The sequence below is a fragment of the Triturus cristatus genome, chromosome 3_2, assembly GCF_964204655.1.
Source record: "Triturus cristatus chromosome 3_2, aTriCri1.1, whole genome shotgun sequence".
Taxonomy (NCBI): Eukaryota; Metazoa; Chordata; class Amphibia; order Caudata; family Salamandridae; genus Triturus; species Triturus cristatus.
In genome coordinates, this window is record NC_140584.1 from 657,854,685 (window position 1) to 657,870,729 (window position 16,045).

The 16,045-nt window shown below is 41.1% G+C and overlaps 1 protein-coding gene across 1 annotated transcript in view; it reads left to right on the plus strand.

Moving 5' to 3' along the window:
* POFUT2 (protein O-fucosyltransferase 2) overlaps window positions 1-16,045 on the plus strand; it is a 133,162-nt gene that overhangs the window by 64,645 nt on the left and 52,472 nt on the right. The window contains exons 3-5 of the mRNA XM_085648615.1: window positions 5,157-5,301; window positions 10,572-10,682; window positions 14,757-14,823. Coding sequence (XP_085504741.1) covers window positions 5,157-5,301; window positions 10,572-10,682; window positions 14,757-14,823 — 323 coding nt within the window. The remainder of the gene's footprint in view (window positions 1-5,156; window positions 5,302-10,571; window positions 10,683-14,756; window positions 14,824-16,045) is intronic.

Sequence of the window (16,045 nt, forward strand, 5' to 3'; positions counted from 1 at the left end):
ACTTTTCAGTCTCCGCAAAGAACAACTGACCTAACTGCCACCCCTGAGGCATGATGGGAAGGTGGGGGTCAGGTGTGCCTTAAAGGCACGGTGTCAGTTTTTTGCTATGCAGCTATGAGTTAGCTTTTCAGTCTTTTTAGACTGGGTATTTGCAATGCAGCCTGGGAGCTTCCTATGCTTTCAGTGTTTTCTAAGAATTTCTGCTGTTTTCTAAGCATTAAAACAGTTTCCAAACAAGTTATAATGTTGTTTCTCATGTTTATAATGCTATTTTCTTATGTGTAGTGGAAATTACTTACAGCATGGTTCAGCTCTAGGGTTTAGGGGCTGCAATTGCTTGTGTATACATATAGGTATATATGTATGGATATATATATGTGGGGCACATATAATATACTGTTTCCGGGATCCCACACATGGGCGGGAATATTCTAATGCTTATGACTTTGATGAGGATCCCCCTGGAAGAGAACTAGGATTACAGGTAAGTAACTAATCCATATTGGTCCCCCAAATCCATTTTTAAACCGGCCCAAATAATATCCAACGATATAGCTCGTTACCCTTCCTCAAGAATATGATCATACATTAGACTGGTTTAGGGCCAAGAAGTGCTTCTACTTTAGCATTGTTAATGAGCAGGTGTTGAAGTTTATGGAGAGCTTAGATGCCTAGATTTTGATATACAAGAAATATGGGAAAACAACAGGAGTGCTGAAGTGTTTGCTAACAATATTAATTATTGATGGTGTACAGGAAAAAATTGAGAAGGCACAATTGAGTCCTCGCTTTTAATCTAAGAGTAAATCTCCAGAGTTGAGGATGGAGAGAATAATCACAACCGAAACAGAAGCGGAAAGATGAATACATACAGAAATACATCCAAAAGAAGCTGATCGTCCTGAAGCACAAGACTGGAATTGGATAGTCGTTGCAATCAATTCAGGGTCCACTGTATCCAAACCTATAATTCCCTATGACCCTGTCAGCCACCTACTGTCATAGAACATTGCAGAGAGTAAAGGGAATTGGATGCCCTTAAAATCCAAATTCCGAAAGAATAAGATCACAATAGTTGCTTTGCAAGAAACTTGGACAAGTGAAAATGTTGCACTAAATGATTACCTGGTACATAATAGAAAGTGAAGAAAGGCAAATTTGGCCAACTGGCAGTTGGATTGGTCACTTCATCTCTTAGTTTACTGCAACTAAGTCTTTAAGAAATTTTCTGACTTTATAACTGTAGTAATCTCTGGCAGAAAGACTTTAATAAAGAGTAATGTTGTACATATTTCTCAGGAAATAAATATTGTGAATGTTTACTGGGTACCAAGTCAATAACAAGAAAAACAGCGGAAAAAGCTGGTCTACTTAAGGAGATATGTCTTAAATTTCCATTAGCTCCAATTTTGGGAGATTTTAATGTAAAAATACCCCCAACTGAAACTGTTTAAAAAAGACTATGAAAACGTCAGAGAATACCTAGTCAAATTAAAGATCAACCCAAGAGAAGTTGTCTTGGGACAAACTTGGATCTCTAAAAAGGCCTGAAATGACTATAAATAATGGTAGAACATTAAGGGCCACATGTATCAACATTAGGAATAGCTATTACCAAATTGTGATTTTCTGCGAATCACAGATATGTATTCGCTATTCCTAATGTATGAAACTCCAACAGTTTCATTTAGTGATTCTTAGGGGGTCGCAAATAGACCTGCCTTATTAATATTAATGAGCTAGGTCGCAATTTGCGATCCCCCAGGAATCGCTAAAATCATGGGATGGTGGCCTGCTAGGGTCAGCAGACCACCATGTCCATGATAGCTTTTCAATAAAGCATTACATTTTTTAAGGTCGAGCCTAGCGTTGCAGCGCATGCTTTGCTCGCTCTGCGAGGCATGCTGTAGTAGGGTATTTTTTTAGGAGTGGAAGCCTCGCCCATCTTTTTCATTGGCTGCAGTCATCGCCCATGGTAAATGCTGGCTTCCGATTGATAATGAGGCTTCTTAGTCCCTCCTTGTTACCGCCCTGTCTCCTTTTGTGACCGCCCATCAGGACTGGATCTTTTACTTGCGGCATTACACTGTCTCCTTCATTAGTCTGAAAGCACTATTTTTTTTTTCATTCTGCTTTGGCAGTGGCGACAGCTTGTTATTATCAGACAATGGTTTTGTTACGCCACTAAAGTAGCAATACAAAACTTCAGGAAACACTCCTAGCTAATCTTTAACAAACTTTAAAGAATATTTGAACCCCGGACTTCCGGGAGCTCTGGAGAGTGCCTGTGGTGGTCTTGCGTGCCTGCTCTGTGTGACAATCTCAGTTAATAAACATACCTTCAGTGCTGGCAGCACGGCGGCTCGTTTGTAGAACAGTATGTGTACGCTGGCTTCTATGTGAAATTCATATATCGACCGCATGTCTATCTGCAGAGCCTGCAGTAAGGCTCGTGAAATGCCTGGTTAACACTGCCGCCGTGTTAAGGTTCAGGCTCAACACATTTTCCCTAAAAAGGACAACGGCTCGTGAGCACAAAAGACAGCGTTTTGCTTCCGATTTTTAGAGGGAGGAAGGGCCCGTTTTAAAGAACATAAATTATCTCTGCACTCATTCCACTTGCGTTTTGTTTTAACCTAGAAACAGAATGGTTGTTTGTGTGTGTGCTGTGACTGCCATCTGGTGGTCAAATGAATCAAAAGCACTTGCAATGCAATAGGTCTCGCATTTACGCGAGTTTGAGCTATTAATATTGCAAATAACAATGCCTTTTATATTTGTTTTCTTTTTTTAAAACATAAATAAAAGGCATTGTCATTTACAATGCAAATAGCTTAAACTTGCGTAAATGCGAGACCTGTTGCATTGCAAATGCTTGTTTTTAAATGCAGCCCGTTTTCCTTAAAGGAAAATTGGTTGCATTTAAAAGAAAATAATGAAATGTTTTCTATTCATTTTTTGAGAGCAGGCAATAAATCGTGGGACCCCTACCTTCTCTTAAATAACGTTTTCGCCACCATTCCCAAAGTAGAATGGGGTCCTTTGGAGACCCCTTCCCATTTGCGAATGGCTTACCACCAACTTGAAGTTGGTGGTAAAATGCGAATGTTTTGCGGACACATTCACGGTCACAAAACATTCATACAAACTGCTTTGATAAGGTATTTGGAAGAGATGACTTAAACACGCCCCTTCCAAATCCCAAATTGCAAACCAATTTTGCGATTTGGTAACCGGTTACCGAATCGCAAAATGGGGTTTGATACATTGAAAAACCTTTTTGGGATTTGCAAACGGGCCGATTCTGAGAATCGGCCTATTTGCAAACGCACAATGGGTTCATACATGTGGCCCTTAGTCAATGTCCGTTTTTGCAAAATTGTGTCATAAGATCCGTTCCGCTCCGAGCGAGTCAATGGACAACATCTGTTGGGAGAAAATTAATTTCCAGGAAAACCAGCCCAATACCACCTTATGGGGAAGTTACCTCAGCACCTGTCTGACTACAATGGACATACACAAAGTATGGAAAAAAAAACCAGACCAGGCGTACTTCTGTAAAGTAGCCAACGGCTCAGCAAAAAGGAACTCCCTGTTAGAAGACAAAAAAACTCTAACGAAATGGCGCCATGTGTGGACAGTAATCAACTCCTACACTCATCAAAAACCACAGGGATATTTGGCCTTTCATTATAGTCAACATTTAAAGAAAGCCTTCGTAGCCTATCATATGGGCATGCACCACTCAAAGGATTTAAGACCCTCTTGGAAACATCAAATTGAAAGTCCACACTGTAGACTGTGTGGATACCAGAAGGAAACTTTGACGCATTTGTTATATGCATGTCCAGCTTTACTAGTTTTAAGAAGAAGATATCTTCGGGCCATCTTTATCATGTTAAAGATCCGCACTTGCCGGCAAGCAGTAATAAGCTGGCTAGGAGGCACTTCTTCTATCCTGGCATGTCGGGGAATTAAATTTATGACTAAGGTAACAAAATTGTTACAAGAAAGTTAACGGACAGATGGCTCCTAAGCTCTGTTACAACGAACGGAGTAAGTCAGGAAGTCCGCAGTGGCAGAAAGGACATTATTAAAATTTTGTAAATTAACTTAAGACACTACGTTGGATGAAACATGATCAGTGTTGCTTTTTTTCTAAAAACAGAATAATTATTTTACCTTTTTCCTTTTATTGTTTTAAAACTCGTACTTTTAAAGCTGTTCGAGAATATCCACACTCCTAAATATGCAGTAATCTCATCAGGCAATTTCTCACTTATCGTTGATATGGGGGTTGGGGGGGCAGACTGTAAGCGGCTACAGGCCTCTTAAATTGTCAATGTATTTTTAAAGCTCACACCAGTGATATTTGGTTTAATAGTCATCAAGAAAGTGTAAAAAAAAAAAAAAAGAAGGATCATTTGGTCTTTGAAATTGAGAAAACAGAGTGAAGAAATGATTCTTGATTTGTTAACAAGGTATTCACAGCGCATATCCCAAGAAAACCTTGAGGATTATGCCAGCCTAATACAGAAAGTAAAAAGCTAGAATAGCTTTCACTGAGAAAGCTAAAACAAGAGTCAAACTAAATAAGCGCATCAGAAAAGCCTTTATAGTATAGATCAAGTTTCAAGATTTGCAATATTGAAGGAAAAGAGAAAAGAATATTGAAGGTATATGCAAAGAGCAATTTGGGATGAAAAAGAAAAAAGATGGACAGAAGTAGTTGTAGCTTTACATGAAAATCATTTTATTTGGGCCTTATTAAGCAGGATGTTTGCAACAAAGTCACAGGTAGTTGCAAACCTGTTGAGTAGGAACTTTGGTTTAAATGCACGTTTTTGCAAAAGCTTTTTACTTCGATAATTAAGGGGGCAATTTGCACATCTATTCCATTTCCATGTATTTACATATATGACTACTTTTTTAAACATTGAAAGGATAACCGTGTACATGATTGGAACAACATTTCTGGCACTCAGCAACAACTAAAATGTGACCTCCAAATTGGAATGATGTATTTTGGTTATGAGTTTCCTCTGTAAGGTTGAGTTGGTACCTTGTCGAGGTATCTTTCAAGCCCACTTTGCAAACCTGTTTTTGCATGTTAATTGAAAAGTCATGGATGATAACGAGACCTCTGTCTTTTACAGAGGCTGGAGGACCTTTTATTGAACAGGTGTATGTTCTACAGGGCTATGCAGAGGGCTGGAAGGAAGGTATCTGGGAGGAGAAAGTTGATGCCAGGCCTTGCATTGACCAGCTCATGTATTCTGCAGACAAAAATGGCCACTACAGGTAACTTTTCATGATTTTATTTTTTACTTCCAGTCTCATTGATTTATACATAAGGGTACTAATGCCAATTGAGTAATATTTTCATGAAACCTTCCAACATCTATTATCCACGTTAGATTTTGTTTTTGATTTATTCATGTTTTCTTTGGTGATTTATTCCTTTGCTCGATTCACAAAGCCATTTGTGCTCTTAAATCATACCTATGAGTGCAGATGGCTGGATGTATGATTGCAAGTAACTCACAAAAGGTAACTTTGCATTAAATTCAAGTGGTGGGGAGTGAGCAAGGTGTGGTTGATCTCGAAAGTTTTTGAGCACCCACAACCACGTGAGTTAAGTGTATTTACGCACTCCTCGACTGCCCTTTCTTATTCTGAACATGGTTAGAGATGTGCTCTTTTTTTGGCAGCAGCAGTACATTTCTTTACCAGGTGAGAAGATGAATGGTACACTCCCAGTCTCGAAGGGGAAAAGAACCTCTACTGGGAAATATATTTTTCCAAAGGAGAAAAGAAATGCTCCACTCCACAATGGTATTTCAGCAGATGTAAAAGTCCTTACCAGGATGGTGGAGATGCCAACACAGAAAATGTTTACTGAAGTAAAACTGGAAGTCTGAAACCGATGCTGCTTCCCATGTGTAAGCATGAAAGCTTTTGTGAATAGCAGTACCCATTTAAGTCAGTTCAGTTCAGTAGTCTTTATTCAGCCATTACAATGGCCATAAAAAGACAAAATAAAAGTACATTATATATTATGTAGTTTTTCGGATTCATAGATTATTAAAGAGCTTTACACATTTGGTTAATGTTGGGTGGCCTGGGGCTCCTTGTGGGTCACGATGGGCTCTTTAGGCCTCGGTCGGAGGTTTATCTCGGCTATTCAGAAACTTTACTACAAACCCACTGCCACGATTAAATATAGCGGCCTTGCCTCGTCTGTGTTCAGTATCTCTCGCGGTACACGGTAAGGGTGTCCTCTTTCTCCCTTACTATTCGCATTATATATCGAGCCTTTTATTAAGCATCTACTTTATAATATGTCTATACCACCAGTTGTTTTTAATGGTATTCCCCTGAAAGTCACCGCATACGCGGATGATATTGCTGTTTTTTCCACAAGGCCAGTAGAAACTATTTTAGAACTAACTCAAGAAGCGCAGCGATTTGGGTCTTTTTCCGGATACAAATTGAATTTGAATAAAACACAGTCTATCTTAAACTTTACACCGGCATCTGCCCCATCTTCATTAGGTATTACAACCTTGGCTAGGTATCTGGGGGTGTGCCTTAGTGCTTGTACTGACGATATATTTGACTTAAACTATACCCCGCTTTTGAAAAAGGTCACTAATGACCTGCGTAGGTGGCAAAAGCTTCCGCTGACTATTATTGGGAGGTGCAATATAGTAAAGATGAATATATTGCCTAAATTCCTTTACTTTTTTCGCGCCATTCCTTTAAGAATTCCAGTGTCTTTTTTTTAAGCGTCTAGACAGTGTTGTTGGGAAGTTTTATCTGGAATTATCGGAGAGCAAGACGGGCACTTAGATACATTAAGCTGTGTTTTAGGCAGGGAGGCTTTAAACTTCCAGACTTTAGAATTTATTTTTGGGCCGCCTTTATTAGCCGAATTCAGTCTTTAATTAAGGGACCTGATGTGAGGAAACCTTGGTTATCGTATCAGTTGGCATGTGGCTCAAATACTGGCTTCTTGCTTCAGTCTCTGTCAGATCCCAATTACTACAAAAGAGTTCGATTTAAGACTATCCAACATATCTTTTATATTTGGCAAGATATATGTAAAAAGTTCAATCTTTCAGATTGGCATGAATTTACTTATCTTTGGGGTAATCCGAAGCTTCCTGACATCTTCCCGGATTCAGTTACGCAATCTTGGCAACAACAGGGAATTATAATGTTGGGGCAGCTCTATGATGAATATGGCTTCAAGTCTTTTCAGTCATTATTAATGGAATATGGGCTTACGTATAATTCATTTTTCAAATATTTACAAATTGGGAATTTTTTTATGCAAGGGAAAGGAATATTGGCTCTCCCCCCAGACAACAGAAGTTCTTCGTGTAATTTTTAAGAATTGCAGTCGTAGCCTTATAGGGAGAGCTTATTGCTGCTTTATGGATGTACTCGATGACGATATGCTACAGGTTACAGCTAAATTGAATACTTTGTTTGGTACAGAGGTGACTTCTGATGAGGTTTTAGATGCACTCGTCAGAATTAGCTCTTCTGTCACCTCAATTAATTTAAAACTACAACAGCATCGTATTCTATTTATGCTGCACTATACTCCAAAAATGATTTCCAAATGGGCTACCTCAAGCAATTCTACTAAATCTCACTGCCCTAAGTGTAATGAATTCGCTTCAGATTTACGACATATGTTTATCACATGCCCCAAGCTTGCCGATTTCTGGCATAGGATCGCCCAGGAACTGAGTAAGTTAACTGGTAAAACTACGGTACTATCAGAGAAGGAAATCCTTTTAGGGTTACTACTTGATACCGGTAATGTTTCCAATTTTTTGTGTCAATTTTTGTGGCATGTGCTCGTCTGACTATCGCTAGGGTATGGATAGAAAAATCTAGCCCTACTATCACTGAATTCTGGTTGTTACTGAGGGGGGTCTACGAAATGGAATTAGCACTGGCAAAAGCAAGGGGATTGAGATCTTTGGTTACATTTGGACGGATTTGGACCAGCCTTCAGTGGGATTGAAAGTGTTTCTGTAACTATTGCTGAAACTTGACATGCTATGATTTGTTATGGCATTTATAGAAGTGTTTTAGTGTATATATCCATCTGTATATATCTACTTATTGTAGCTGTATTTAATGTAATTGAAAAACGCCTTTTTGATTTGTTTTCTCTTCGCTTGTTGAAGACAAAATGAAATGCATCTTTTTTTTTTTTTGTCTGTGATCAATCAATTTAAATATGAATTTAAATTTAAAAAAAAACAAAAACACATTTGGTTAAAACAGATTTAAAACCTCATTAAATATAACATTTGCCTTATATAAACTTTTTTTAAAAATACATGAAAATATATATTTGGCACCCCTAGTAATTGGTGATTAAAACTATTAGACAGAGAAACAAATCGTAGGAGTTTCTAAACGTTTTTTAAAAATCAATCCCTCTTGGCATGAATTAAAGTGCTTATGCTTTAAAAGTGGTCTTAAAAAGCATCTTCTCTAGCTGCTGTATGCAGTGCAAAAAAGTATAAAGTGTGATGAAGAGTTTTTACATGGGCAAACCGGAAGAAATTCAAACCAGGAGCTAGGGTTAGGCAAGGCACCCAAAAAATGAATTGTATTTAACCTGAGTCTTGTAAGATAAAATCTGTGTTCTGGTTTTTCTACCCAGGTTAAGTACTGCTCTGTCCCATGCATTGCTGAAATAGGCAGATAGTTAAAAACTGAAGTTAAACGACTTGCCCTTTCGAATCTAATTCATTTCTCATAGTAAATTTGTTCTTAACTAAGGCCTTAGTTTGGGTCCCAATGCAATCTGGAGAATCAGAAAGGTTAATCATGCCCATGTTATTAAAGCTTTTCTTTACATATGCCATCCACGAGATAGAGCGTCTATTGTCGAATTCCAGGCAATTGCCTTAAATGTCTCTTGAAAAAACCCGATTGTGGGGTATAACGTATTTTGACCCAGAGTAAGAGGGGGGGCCATTTTAACTTTGTCTTCTAAATAGCTCATACCCATGGGCGCTTCCTCTAGCAACATTCGTCCAGTTATACACGTATTCAGGGTGAGGCGGTAACTATATAATGGCAGCAGGTGTGAAGTTAATTCATCCTAAGTACCTCCCAGGGCCATCAGACTCGGGTGAGCTGTGCCTTAAATTCCAGTCTGAAAGATTAATAACTGTGGGCCAAATTCTTTGGGAATGTCTTCTTACTGATATGCTGGTGAACTAAGCACTCACACTCAGGTTGGAGCTCTCAATGGGCACTCGCAATGTGTGGTTTAGTTAGTGCTTTTAAGAGTTTGGCAACTCCACCCCCCCCCATCCTCTCTGCCATTTCTAGAATAGGCAGCAAACTCAGAGACTCTTGGGAGATCTGCTGCCAGTGGCTCAGGTGAGCCAGAGGTTCACCTGGTGCTTGGCCACCCAGCCCTTGACATCTCTTTGATCCAGTCTTATCTTCAAGTGGAGATACTGCTCCTGTCCCTGCCACTCATGCTGGGCGTGGTTGGGCTGGGGACCGGTGTCCTGCCCAGTTGGAAATGCCCGTGAGCCCAATGCCAATCCCCCCACAAACTCTGCTCTAATTCTCACTCTCAAAAGTTCTACTCAATACGGCGTTCTAGCACATATGTTGACAGCCATTCATACAGTAGCAGTCTCTATCAATCGTCCTGGAATAATTTACATTTCCACTGATTACATCATTCTCTTTTCCTGAAGGAGAGGCATTGTCAACTTCAGCAAGGCCACCAAACACATGGCTTGCCTTGTGCTCTGCAGGATGCCGCATCTACGTCAGTAACACAGCTCCCTGCATTCACGCTCATATACCGAAAGAGACAGTGGTTATGAATCACCATCAAAATACCTAATATTGGTGATGTTTCTAGAGTTCTTTTTGTGAAATTAATTATGGTTTCAATCACTATTGACAGAGGAAACAACTGAGATATCAAGAGGATACTACATGTATCTAGATTTCGTAAAAGGCAATGTGTCATAGACTTTCTTAAGAATATATTTGTCTTGTATTAAAACCTGTTTATAAACATGGTATCTAGGTCAAACTAAAATGTAAATCTGGTTTTCAAGACAGTCTAAAAACAAGGAATAAAAAAATTGAATAAACACAGAGGTGTTACATTGAATGCCTCGCTCAAAAAGTGCTGAAATGTAGTTGTGACTAAGCAACACTCAAACATGAGGTGTTGTGGCAGTGTCACTGAATATGGAAGCACAGAGTTAAGCCTCATCTAAACCGATCATTACACGATGATGGCCTTGTCATTGCTTTGTATGCTGTGCATTTTTATCGATTTTTCAGTGTGCTAGTACTGGTTGGTATTTCCCGAGTTGGTATTTTATTACTGATTGTGAGGGCTGTTCATTTAATGTTGTTCTTTGCCTATCTGCAGCTTTGTGTTTCCTTTCTTTTGGGGTTTGAAGCAGAACAGTGCTTATTAAGGTTTTTGTTTTATATTTCTGTTCGTATAGTTTAAAGCAAACAAATATAAATATTTAATTAAATAACTTCTCCCCTAGGGGCTGGTTCTGGGGCTACGAGGAAACAAGAGGCTTGAATGTGAGCTGTCTGTCGGTTCAAGGATCAGCATCCATTATGGCTCCTGTTCTTCTTCAAAATACATCTGCTCGGTAAGCTTCTGTTTGCCATACAGCTTGACCGGGGGTTGAACCAACCACCTCCACAGACCTTTATCCATCTCTGCTTCAGTGTGGTGGGTGCCATCACCTAGTCCACTACAACCCATTAGAGAAAATGTGTTGTTTTGGTTTCTACTTGTTGACTTTGGGCGCTTTTTCATATTGTTTCTAACTACTGATCCTTAAATCATGTTTTAATTTTTTTTATTTTTTTTTAATAAATACCTTCTATTGTCTTTAACTGAATTAGTTTGGAAATTTTAACTTATTTTTTGTATAACTGTGATGTTGACATGGTGGTGCTATTCATGTAACACGTACAATTTTCTCTGAGGAAGGCCTTGCTGCTTGTGTCACGCTACAATTGGTAAGGTTGGTGCTCCTCACAGAAATCTTTGTACTTCTAGGCATTGAATTTTATTGGTTCTCAACCACATCTCATACCAATACTGAGTCATCTCCCCTCAATTTAACTGTCTTGCTTACTACTGAAATAAAAAATATTCACAGTGAATGCTTTCAATTGCCTGAAATTGGCCAAAGGAAAATATATTTTTACTGGTGATGCTATTTAATACACTATCTATACACAAATCATAAAATGAAGGCAGATGCGAGAGGAATTCATTTTTTTTTAAATTTCCCCTTTGTACAAATCACAGAGAAAAATAAGTTTGCCGATAATCGGGGGGGGGGGGGGGGACAATGGATTTAGAGGTGCATGAAGTATGATTGTTATTGCAGCCCCCAATGGCTTTCCTTTGTCGAACTTGGTGAAGGAGGTCATAACAAATTTTGTATATCATGACTGGGGCCATGACTTCTTTAAAAGAAGTGGGTAAATGTTCATGAGTTGCAGTGGGTAGTGGTTAATGTGTGAGGAGTTGGCCAAGTTCTACAGAGAACTTTTAGTGCAAGGGAAACACACAGGAGAATGTGTTGGACACAAAACATTAGTAAAATGAGATGAAACAAAGGCTCACTTGAGCAGAGAGGATACTGCATGCCTTCATTCATGACTTAAACTCAGATGGATTGACGATTGGAGGAATTCCCAGAGCCCTTTTGGTATGATGCTCAATAAATAAATACAGATCAAGTGAGCCATTACAAACCTGCAATAAATAGCAATCTTACTATTCCCTGGAATAGTGGTTGTAGGAAGGTAGGATCCTTCTGCATGGTTATCCCCACTTTTGTGCCTGGTGCTTAGCTGTATTTTGACTAGTGTGACTGGGATCCTGCTAATCAGGACCCCAGTCTATCTGCTTTCTCCCTAAACTGTTGTGTTGAGTACTTGGGTACATCCCAAATTGGATACTGGGGTACCCTTATAAGTCCCTAGTATATGGTACTAAGCTGTCCAGGGCATTGGTACCCCAGAGGTCTCCCATGGGCTGAAGCATGTATTTTGCATCATTGGAATCATACCCCCACACCCTAAATGGTGTGGGAGGTATGATTCCAAGCACTGGAAGAGCCCTCCGTTAGTCTCTCAGTATTTCCGGTACCAGCCTTCTTGACACGGACAGCACAAAATGGTTGCTGCTGACCAGAGACATGTTTCTGCCCTTCTGCTGCTGAGCAAGGCTCGAGCAGAGGAAGGTATGACAATAGGCATCCTGTCACAGGCAGGTGTGACCACCTCCCAGACAGGATTTAGTGTATTGGGTTGAGGTGGGTTCGCTTGCCAGCGCCACTCAGTCTGCATGTGGGGCACAGTTGGTGTCCCTGTGCATATTCCAGTTCAAACCAGTTCTGGGAGCCGTTGGCTTCCGCTCTGGCACAAAACTGGACAAAACTGGACAAAGGACATAGGAGTAACCTTGCCCCTTGTCCAGACCCTCCCCTGGGAGGGTCCCCTGAATCTTCCCAACCCTTTCCCTAGGATACTTAAGGGCTTACCTGGGTGTAGGTCCCTAGATTTGTCGTGGGATAAGATTCAGGTAAGACACCACTGCACTTCGACCGTCTGGGCACTCTGGACTTTGTTTGGGCCTGACTTCGTCTTCCTTCCAGTCTGCTGGATCGTCTGTGCACCATACAGGAACCTTTCAAGCCCTGTGAAGTATCAAAGACACCTGAAGAAATCTCCCTTGGGGTGAAGGGGTCACTCCCCTGCATTCGCAAGCACCGCAACTAAGTTGACCGGTCTGCTGATCCTGAGCTCCTCCGGACTCCGAACGGCTCTGCAACACAGGTGGTGGTTTTCCACAGCTCCCGAGGCCTGCTCTACCCTCTCACTAAGTTTGAGGCCAGTATTTCTCGTGGGGGTTGCAATAACCGAACCCTTGTGTACCGCATCAACTTGCAGTTGGAAAGGCTTGTTGACTTCATTCCAAGAAGATCTTCGGGTTTCAAGTAGCCCCAGCCTCAGGCATCTCCTGTGACCAGAATCTTCAGCCGCACCGCATCGTGTGCATCATGGCCTGCATCGTTTGGTGAGCTGCTTGAGGTCCTTTCGTGACTCCTGTCCCTTCGGCCTGCGGGTCCATTTGAGGGTCAACTTTGCTTCTCTTGGGCTCCCCTGTTTGCTCGGGGCCTGCCCTGACTCCCCTGCCTTTGGTGAGTCCCCTGGACCTTGCTGGTCCAGACATTGCTGCTTCTTTGATTCCTGCGTGGATTGCCTTTGCGGAGGCGTGTTGGTGCTCCCCCTGGACATCGACTCCTCAGCACTCGACATCCTTCGTGGGACAGCTCATGCACGGCTCCTGGTCTTCCTCAGCGTCGCCTGGTCCTCACAGCTGCAGAGTCAAGGTCACCGTCATCCATCCTGTAACACCCGACATCGGAGGGCATTCATCTTCCAAGTCTCCTGGTCACTCCTCAGTGACATAGACTCTGTCCCCTCTGCTTGCAGGTACTTCTCATCTAGAATCTACCTTCGGATTCTACCGGACATGTTCTTCCCTTCCAGCAGCGGCACTTTCCTGAAGTCCTCCTTTGGAAACGACAGCGGTTCCCGACACCACTTCACATGTATGCACCCGGCTTCCCTGGTGTAGGTAATGTGGGTACTAGGGTATCCACGGGTCGGGTGGCTCTCAAACCTTCTGTCTTCCACAGGGTTTCTTCAGGGTCCACTGGGAAGGGTCTTAATCTTTAAAAATCCAACCGCGACTTACACGTAGGATTGTACGAAGCACGCAGTCGTGTACTCACACTGCACACACTCTCCATGGGATCACCATCTACTTACCTTGGGTGGTTACTTGTGTCCCCAGCACATCCACCTCCTCTCGACACTGTCTTGATGCCAGTCGTGGTTCTTATACCACTTTCTTAGTTTATGGTTTCGTCCCCCCCCCTGGGGCCACTGTGTATTTAGTGCTATTTACTGTGTTTCTTTGCTAAAGTATTGTGCATATCTCCAGATAGGAGATATTTCTATGTGTTGGAGGTGTTATATAATAAATACATATTTTTATAACTACTTTGTGTGGTTATTTTTCACTTAATCTATACTAGAAGATTGCATTCTGGTAAAACAAGCTGATTTACACCTCCTTCTGGACTAAGCCTGAAGGCTGCTCTCCACAGCTACCACTTAGAGAGCTTTCTAAGGTTGTCGAAGACCTGTTTTATATCACCACAAGGGTTGTCTGGACTGGTGCTAGGTGCCCACTTACATTAGTGGACATGATATACCAGGGCAGCTTCTCACAGGGGTTAAAATGGGAGTATTAATTGAATCCTGTTGATGAGAGAGAATTATTGTTTGTGGGGTGTTAACTTCTATCAGTCTTTAATGTTTGGTTCCTCAGCTTTTTATGAATGCCTTCCAACTGTGTGTGATAGTTCAGTCCAGAAGGGGTGTGAATGATTTCTCTGACTATTGTGAGAAAGGCAAACCACCTCCGTGCTCCCAGTATTTGCCCATCTTCCATGTCAGTAAAACAGTTATCACAAACACTGCAAAGTGAAACCTTCAGTTAGCTGGCGTGTGAATGTTTCTGATCAACTTTGAGTGAAAACCAATTGCAGAAATGTTTCCACTGGCTTTGTGGAAGTGTGCTGCTAAACGTTTCTTAAATACTGACCACAGCTACTCCCTGATTTTTGCAGATCAGTGATGGTCGACCGAGCCGAAAACTTGCTCCACGATCACTATGGTGGTAAAGACTATTGGAATGTGAGTATTTTGTAAGAATATTGGTTTCCCGTGGGGTTAACAGGTTTCATGCTTGAGCGACTGGCCCCACACTTTTCAAAGGCTGGAGTCTCGCTGGTCAGGCAAGTTAGCAAAATCTGTTTGCCACTGATGTTTTAGAGTGACTAATATGTCCATGTATATTCTTGTCATCACCCAGTGCATGCAGAGTGTAGGCAGGAGAAACATAGTATGTGTGTTGGCTGGTTTGTTGGGCACATTAGCCTGTTTAATGTCATTATACAGATTTGCTTTTAAATTATTTCAAGCAATAAAGACCTGCTTTTTCACTGTAAGGGATGCTAGTTATAGTTGTGATTCATTAGGGGTTTATTGGAAAATATCCCTTGTTCAATTTCTGCAGACGACCACATGAAAAAAGGGTTGAATTTAACCACACGTAAGTGGTATACATACCCATAGTTGTTTTATTTTTATTTTGTGTGGAAGTTTGCAAACTCTTTTTGTTTCTCTGTTGAAATTCTCCATAGACTTGATAAGTTACAGTATCGACTCTGATTTTTTTTTTTAACATATAAAATATAATTCTTAAGCACCAGCAACACATGTCAGGTAGGTCCGGTGCTCGGGAGCAGTGGAAGAGGGCATAGGTGGAGGGAGTAATAGATTGAAGTTGAAGTGTTCCTGATGCACTTATAGGGAGACGTTCATGACACAGAGGCTGCTGCACAACAGTGTGCTGTGAGAATTAACTGTCTTTTAGATGAGTCGCCCAACCATCACTGGTGCCACCTACAGGATTCGCTGAGTCTTCCAGCGATCTCTGGTCTTTGCAAAGGCTCATTTGAGATCAAGAAGCAGAGGTAATCACCCAGGGCAGAGCCTACCTCTCATCTAGGTGTTCCTAGCCAATTAACAATTTGGAAGCATGACATTTCTTTAGCCAACTCTAATGCCTGATACATTCCCTGTTGTCCCATGGCCCATTAACATCTGAAAAGAGCTACTCTGGCAAATTCCATGTGGAGTTACCACAACAGTCCAAGTTCATCAAGTCTTCTCACCACTAGCGGAATATGTTTCCACATACTTGGTAGGTTGTGAGCAGTCTAAACTGCCATCATTTTTTTTTGTCTGAAATAATGGACTGTTGAAGAAAATTCTCTACAGTTGCATGTGCTAACTGCATGGAAAGCTTAAGTTCATTTTGTTTCATGGCCACTATGATGCTTCTTTTCAAGTT